This window comes from Anguilla rostrata, chromosome 10 (assembly GCF_018555375.3).
Source record: "Anguilla rostrata isolate EN2019 chromosome 10, ASM1855537v3, whole genome shotgun sequence".
In the NCBI taxonomy this organism is placed as follows: domain Eukaryota; kingdom Metazoa; phylum Chordata; class Actinopteri; order Anguilliformes; family Anguillidae; genus Anguilla; species Anguilla rostrata.
The window spans coordinates 17,957,243-17,964,653 of NC_057942.1; the positions used below are offsets into that span (position 1 = coordinate 17,957,243).

At 52.9% G+C, this 7,411-nt stretch overlaps 1 protein-coding gene across 4 annotated transcripts in view; it reads left to right on the forward strand.

Moving 5' to 3' along the window:
- LOC135265185 (regulator of G-protein signaling 3-like) overlaps positions 1-7,411 on the forward strand; it is a 126,642-nt gene that overhangs the window by 85,686 nt on the left and 33,545 nt on the right. For all 4 annotated transcript variants that reach the window (XM_064354568.1, XM_064354569.1, XM_064354570.1 and 1 more), the window contains one exon: positions 6,346-7,122. In XM_064354568.1, coding sequence (XP_064210638.1) covers positions 6,346-7,122 — 777 coding nt within the window. The remainder of the gene's footprint in view (positions 1-6,345; positions 7,123-7,411) is intronic.

The following is a 7,411-nucleotide window of genomic DNA, read 5'->3' on the forward strand; positions in this document are numbered from 1 at the left end:
AAATTTTAGGTACGACGGTGTGTTGAAAGGTGTGATACATGTCAAAAGCTATTCTGCTACTGTACTTGGATTAAAAACCTGACAAGGTGATTGATTATAGCTGAATAGCTTAATATTGAGACATAATTTATTAATTTTGTTGTTAAGCAAGTATTTACCAGAGAGGGGCTTTTATATCTGAAGGAGGTTTTAAAAAAAATATGTGTTTGCAACATACTGTAGGAAGAGACAGTGAATGACCAAGAAGAAGTAATACTTGTCCCACTAGACTAGCCAGCCAATTGGCAAACACAAGCCTCTTTGTTCTTCTCCCAATGGCTCAACATGAGAAGGGCCAGACCGTTTCAGCATAAACCCAATAACAGAGGCCGCAGGTGCCGTTTGCTTTCTGATCTGTATAAATTTGAAAAAGCTTTGAAAATGGGCTGCCCCACCTGGCCCGATTGAAATGAACGGAATATTAAAGTATGAAATTACTGCGGGATCCCGCTATCCCCACCTGCCCCCACATCCGCCGACCGTTCATAATGGATGGTGGGGGCTGTGGGTGGGGTTTGGCGCTGGAACAGGCCGTTTGTAACGTTGCCAAGGAACGGATAAGATTGGTCAAGACCAGCGTCACTAAATCTCTTCTGTAAAAGTGGCCACTTATGCTGTGGTCAACACCTTCCACGGCGATGGACAAGGACTAAGCGGCTGCTTTCTGATACCAGAGAGAGAGTGAGGCTTCGTGAACCTCCCTAATGGTTGGAACTAGCATATACTGTCAGTATGCAGTTCATATGAACCAACTTTGAACTTGGCTTTCTGCAAAAAATAAAAAATAATTAGCTTTGTAGTGGTGAATCATAGGTGACGAGGAAGAATCCTACCCATTCTGGAGTTCATGACGTTGCTCTTGATATTATTATTATTATTATTTTTTTTACTGTGGAAGCCATCATTCAGACATTCATTGAGCAAATGATTTGGTGAGTGGCATTGATGTTTCTGAAACAAAACAACTCAACTCAACTCAAAAAAAAAAAAAAGACCAGCCATTATCAAGTCCTTTAATGGAAGTTTGTGCCTCTCATAATATTGCAGTATATTCAGCCTTCGCATTCTGCTCTGCTGGTTTTCGTTGAGGCTGGGTCTGGGAGGTCGGCTAATCTGATTGTGCTCAGTGGGAGTTGCATGTGATTTGCGCATCCTCTCCGGTCGCATGATGCGATTATCTCCGAGGCTTCCATCGGCGCTTGCGGTAAATGGTACACTTGTGCACGTCTTTGAACTCACAAACACGAATCGACGATAAGGGTAATGGTTTATCTTGCTATCCCATGCCTTTTTTTTTTAAATCCAATGCAGTTCATAAGAGGGAGGGACGCCGTGCGGTCCGGCCACTCGTAAATTGGCTACAAGTCTTTCGGTTGTAATTTCGATCGTTGTCAGTTGAATTGTTGTTCTGGAACAAAGAAAGAAAGAAAAAAGAATCCACGTTGATCATTTTTGGTGTTCGCTGTTCGGTCTTTAGACGCCTGAAGATTATGCTTTGCGCTTCGTTCGCTTCGGGGCAGGTCATGTGACAACCCGTCCTTCGCAAAATTATCAGTAAGTAGGTTATCGCTCGTCTCGGAGACGCGGCGCGATGGAGGGGAAGGAGTGCGTCATTGGAAAAGGGAGGAAATGGAGGGATTGGAGAAGGGAGGAGCAGAGGCTGAGAACGGCTGTCTGTGTTTGTAACAAAGCGATGATGAGATTAGCCGAGTGAGGAGGGGCGGTGAAGAAGGGGAAGATATTCCAGCAGAGACAGACGGGTGGAGAGCAAGATATTTGAAAGGAAAGACATGCAATATCTGGAGAGAGGAAAAGATAGAGGGGTGCGAGAGAGGGGGGGGGGGGGCTGCTTCAACAGTGGGTTAGGAATGAGGGAGGAATTTTAGAGGGAAAGCATGAAATGAGCAGGTATTCTGGAAGGAATTTTGCATGAAGAGAGAGAATTAGAGGAGATGGAGGCATCTAGAGAGGAAAAAAATGAGGACTGAAGAAGGTTTTAAAGCTTTTTCGAGATGCTTTTAAATGACTAACAATATTACTGCAGCTGTTTGCCTATTGTGTTCGTTATGGCTCAGTTACGTTGTCGCATACGCTCTGGCACAATGTAGGTTAAGGCAGAACAGAACTGAAGTGAGTGGAGAGAGAGAGAGAGAGGGAAAGAGAAAGAGGGAAAGACCGAGCAAGAGAGGGAGAGAGACAGAGAGCGAGAGAGACAGAGAGAGTGAGAGAGAGCGAAAGAGAGCGAGAGAGGGAGAGAGACAGAGAGAGCGAGAGAGGGAGAGAGGGAGAGAGAGGGAGAGAGACAGAGAGAGTGAGAGAGAGCGAGAGAGGGAGAGAGACATAGAGAGAGAGCGAGACAGAGAGAGTGAGAGAGAGCAAGAGAGGGAGAGAGACAGAGAGAGACAGAGAGAGTGAGAGAGAGTGAGAGAGACAGAGAGAGTGAGAGAGAGCGAGAGAGGGAGAGAGACATAGAGAGAGAGCTGGGAGCCGGGTGGCGCAGGGCTGTTGGAGCGGCTCCTCGCGTGACGCCCTCCCCGGTGGATTCCGGATTTCTCCGTCAGCAGCGGCGCTGTGTTGTTTGCGCGGCCTGCCCCCGCCCCGAGCCGTACCTCCCTCGGAGACGTCCCTCTGACGTGTCGGAGCAGAGCCGGCCTCCGTATTCCAGCGCTCCGCGGGACTCTCCGGGGCCCCGCTCGGGAGCCCCGCTCGGAGCCCCAGCGGCCCCTCATCCTGTTTACACCCATCAAGATAACGCACTGGCCCCCGCGGGGTTTAGACCCGTCTCCTCGGGTTTCTCCGCTAAATGTCTTTCCTGTCTGGTATACAAGCCATTTTCTTGTCCACAATAAAAACGCACAGTAAGTAGCATGCTCATTGGAGGAGACTGTGTAGAAATAGATTGGTTTAGTTCAGTAGTGATCTTGCTTTAAAAAAGGACACGTTTTTGTTTGTGCTACAAGTTTAGCCAAATTCACTACTGAAATCAACCAAGGCTACAGCTATCCTCCAGTTAATGACTCCAGAAGGGGTTTGTGCATATGTGACTTCTGCAGAAAACACACATGCATACACGCATCTATACTGACTTTTAAATGTGTGTGTGTGTGTGTGTGTGTGTGTGTACACATATTAAATGGTAATTACTATTAAATATTATTCAGCTGCAGTCTCTTTAGAGTAAATTGTAACGGAACCTGTAGCTTGTTATTACAGCCGGGCGGAGGCACGCCAGCTCAGCTGCGAGACTCTTTATTAGGCTGCCCTTTACTGAGCGAGCGAACAGCACGCTGCCCTCTGTCCTGGGAGCTGGCCGTAACGGCTTCAGTGACCCCCGCTGGGCGGGGGGACCCTGCGGGAGGGAGCGGGCGGTGCCCGGCGCCCCGTTTCCGAAAGCGGGATCCCCCGCCGTCGCCTCCGCGAAGCCTCGGCGGGCCTCGCCGCGCGGCGGACGGCAGGGAGAGCGCCGGTCCCGCGCCGCTCGCCGTCCCGCCTCACCCAGAGACCGGGAGACGCCGTCGGAGCCGCCTGAGGATATCACCCGTTAGGGAGAACCGTACGCCGCGCCTTCCCGCTGACGAGCCTTTTCTCCCCCCCCCCGCGCTCGTTCTGTTCGCCCCGGGGTCGCAGGGCTTCGAGAGGGCGGGGTCTGTCCAGCGCCAGACGCTCCTGCCGCGCAGCTGTTCTGATCCCTGCGGTCTGCGCCTCCAGTTTATCCCAACGCAGTCTGTTTTTCCCCCCTTCCGCAGCTTCAGGATGACATCATATTTTATTCAGCTCAGCGGTCGCTGTAATCCGGAGCGGCGTACGCCGCGCACTTTTTTTTTCTCTAAATTTCGCGGCGCCCCTGTGTAGCATCGGATTGGTGCTGCGCGTTGGCGGTAGGGTTGCGGCGAGTTCCCCCTTTTCCTAATGAAGCCCTCTGAGGTTGTGCGGAGTGCGATTATTATTGTTCTCGTACAAGCACGCGGTTGGCTGAATTTTGAGAAGTAATTCAAGTTTATCAAATGTACAAATGCTTTGATTTGGTCCTGCAGACTCACGAGCGAAAGCCCCAGTTCTTTAACCATCAGTCATTGAGAGGCATTTACATTCAGGCTTTTAGCGGTCGCTCTTACCCAGAAGGACTTGTGCAGCGCATGTTTACATAAAATCCATTTATACAGCTGGATGTTTTACGGATTTGGTAGCTTGCTCAATGGTACCACAGCCACACCCCACCTAGGAACTGAACGCATGACCTTGAACTTGCAAGCCCAGCTGCATAACAGTTATGCTACGCTGACACTAACTGGCCTACATACCTCACGTATTGAGGTGAGGCTGTACTTTTAATCTATTTTAGAGCATGGTCGTTGGGTTATACCTGTCAAAACCACATTTTCACAAAATGGGCCAGGCTGGCACATTGTGGACGTTGGCAGCGATCCCATCGTAGCCAGAGTGTACCCGTCGTGTGCTAGGAGCTCGTGAGAGCAGAATCGGCGTTGTGTTCCGGGGACTGTTTCACGTGGGCCGCAGGGGAGATCGTAATTATCCTCTCAGCTTCAATCACGCTGATTATTTCCTGTGTGTCATCCTCTTTCTTTAACTTTGTTGTCATTGGAAACATATTTGTCAGCATGGCTCCTTCCCCAGTTGAAAAGGAGACTGGTATTTGTCTTCGTATTTGTCCGGGAATAGCTTGTGCGTGTTTGTGCGCACGCTCGCGTTTGTGTGTGCGCGCGTTTGTGTTTACGTCCGCGTGTGCGTTTGTGTATGCCTCTCTGTGTGTGTTTACACTATTTGAGGGAGGTTATTCTCCATCCCGTCCTCTGTCCTCAGAGCTCCGCGTGCCCTCCTCCCGCCATTAGCAGGCCCTGGCAGGTGCGAATCTAATAACGGAGAGGGCGGAGACGAGGAGAGCGCTCGATTTTCCTGCCACGCACATTATGCGATGTGAGTCATAACAGGTCTGAGATCGCACCTGGAGCGCTCTGTCTTAAAGCGCAGATCTCTGTCTGGCCTTGTAGCCTCGCGGATATTTTTAGGCGCTGCACCTCAGGAGAAACGGCCCTCGTCTTGTGCGGCTCCTGAGTAGACGGCGAAATTTGGAACCGGGTTTTACCATTGGCTGTCTGCTTTTGTCACTTTCTTTGGAATAGCTGGGTTGCCTTAAAAATTTCGCTTTTGATTTCTGTGTATTGTTAGCCGAACGACCACAGAACCCAACCCCCCCCCCCCCACCCCCCACCTCGACCACCCTCCAGAATCTTCATAAGCATTTTTTTTTGTATGGACATTTGCCATTGGATTTCATTATAATGACATAAGAGTGGGAGAAATCCAATAAAAAGGGTTCGCTGGGAAATAACCACGGCCATTTAAAAAAATGGCCTAACAAATATATATATAAACCAAAACGATACTCTATTAAATAGCCCTTTGTTCTATGGTCTGGCCTGAGGTCTAATGAAGCCCTGTGTAAATGGCTTTACGGAGCCCGCACAGAATTGCCCGGTGTGATGGAATGGAAAAAGAGAAGGGACGATACAGTGACTCCCTGACCCTGTTTGCGAGCGCTGCTCCCCGATGCCGCCGGGTACTCGTTGCGCAAATGTTTTCCCTCCGCCTTTTTTTTTTCCACATCGCGGATGTCGCGGGGGTGACCGCGCCGGAAAGCGGACGAGGTGACGGGAAGGCGGAGAGCGGCGGCGGCGGCGGCCTCGCGTCTGCGCTAACAGGAAGCGGGGGCTGTGCCCGCCGCGCGACCTGCGTAGGGAAAAAGAAAAACAGCCGGGCCGCGCCGGCGCTGTCGAGCCGGGAGCCGGCGGTAAAGGCCGGTTTGTTATCGGTTCTGTTAGTTCTCCCTCGGGGTCCGTTTGCGTCGTCCGTCTCGAGTGCTCTGCTTTCCTCCGGCGGGTTGGCGGGTTGCCTTGCCTCGGGGTCGAGGGGGGGGGCAGAATTGTGTTTAGCACAGCGGAAATGGACCGTGCGGTGTAAACGCTCCGCTCTGGATGGTAGAGAGTGCCATAAAAGATAAGTAACCCCTGGAGCCGGCGTTGTGGCCAATCTCAGCCCGTCGTTCTCCAGTGTGGGCGGGGCGGGGAGCCTAGTCCCTCTGGCGGGATGGCGGAGCTTTGTTGGCCGTAGCGTCATCCGAGGAGGGAGGGTGGGTTCAGCTCAGCGGGGCAGTCCTCGTTTCATTGCGCGGGGGGGAGGGTGATCTCAACGAGGCAGATCCGCGGTTCTGATTTCCGCCAGTTTCGGGAATGGTTGCTGTGACGCTGACGCTCGCCTCTCTCTCTCTCTCTCTCTCTGTGTCGGCAGATGCTGGAACCCAAGGCACATGGGCCGGGCGAGACCGGTCCGCAGGGCCCGGGGTGTCCCGGGGCAGGGCAGGAGGAGGACGACCCTTTCCCCAGCAGCCCCTGCGAAGCCCCAGCCGCGGCCACCCCGCCACCCGATGACCCGCCTCCCCTGGAGGAGGAGGCGCAGCCCCCAGTGACAGACGTGGAGAACGCCCCTCCCACGCCCCTTCCAGAGCATGCCCCTCCCACACCTGCGCCGTCCAATGAGGAAGAGGATCGCAACGAGGCCGGGGCTGGGGACGGAGACACCCGCGAGGAGAAAGAGGGCGGGGAGGAGCACGAGGGGGAACCTGCCGTCCTCCCTTCCTCATCCTCGTCCTTCATCATCCCCGAGCTACGACTGGACCGGTCCTTCAGCGCGGACACCCTCTCGCAGGCCACCGACGAAGACGAAGAGGACGAGGACGATGACGAGGAGGAGGAGGAGGAAGAGGAGGAGGACAGCGACGAGCACTGCCTGGAGGGCGGCGGCCGGGCGGAGGCCACGCCCTGCGAGAGGCACGGGGGCGGGCTGAGCGTGCAGAACTCGCTGCGCAGGCGAACGCACAGCGAGGGCAGCCTGCTGCAGGAGCCCCGCCCGGCCTGCTTCACCTCCGACAACGCCATCAACTGCCTGGACTCGGCCACGCCCCACAAGGGCGGCTGGACCCTGCCCTCCCCGAAGACCCTGAAGAAGGAGCTCACCAAGAACGGCGGCTCCATGCACCAGATCTGCATGCTGTTCTCGGGGCGGAAGGTCAGTTTCCAACAAATCCCCCCCTCCTTTCTGCACTTCCTTCCCATTTCTTTACTTCATGCCATTTTGATCTCAGGCTGTTTTCGATTTAATCACCTCAATCTTTTGCTTCAACTCTCCTGAAATATTTATGACCATTTTTCCAACTTTAGGAGGGTTGGAAGGGTTGCGTGTCTGAATTAGTTTACAAATGGAACCTGATGGAATTGCTGTGTCGTCTGTGTTATGTAGTAATGTAGTCTTGACATGAGTCTGACCTCTCGTTAAGCAAAGCAAACAGCTGGGTTAA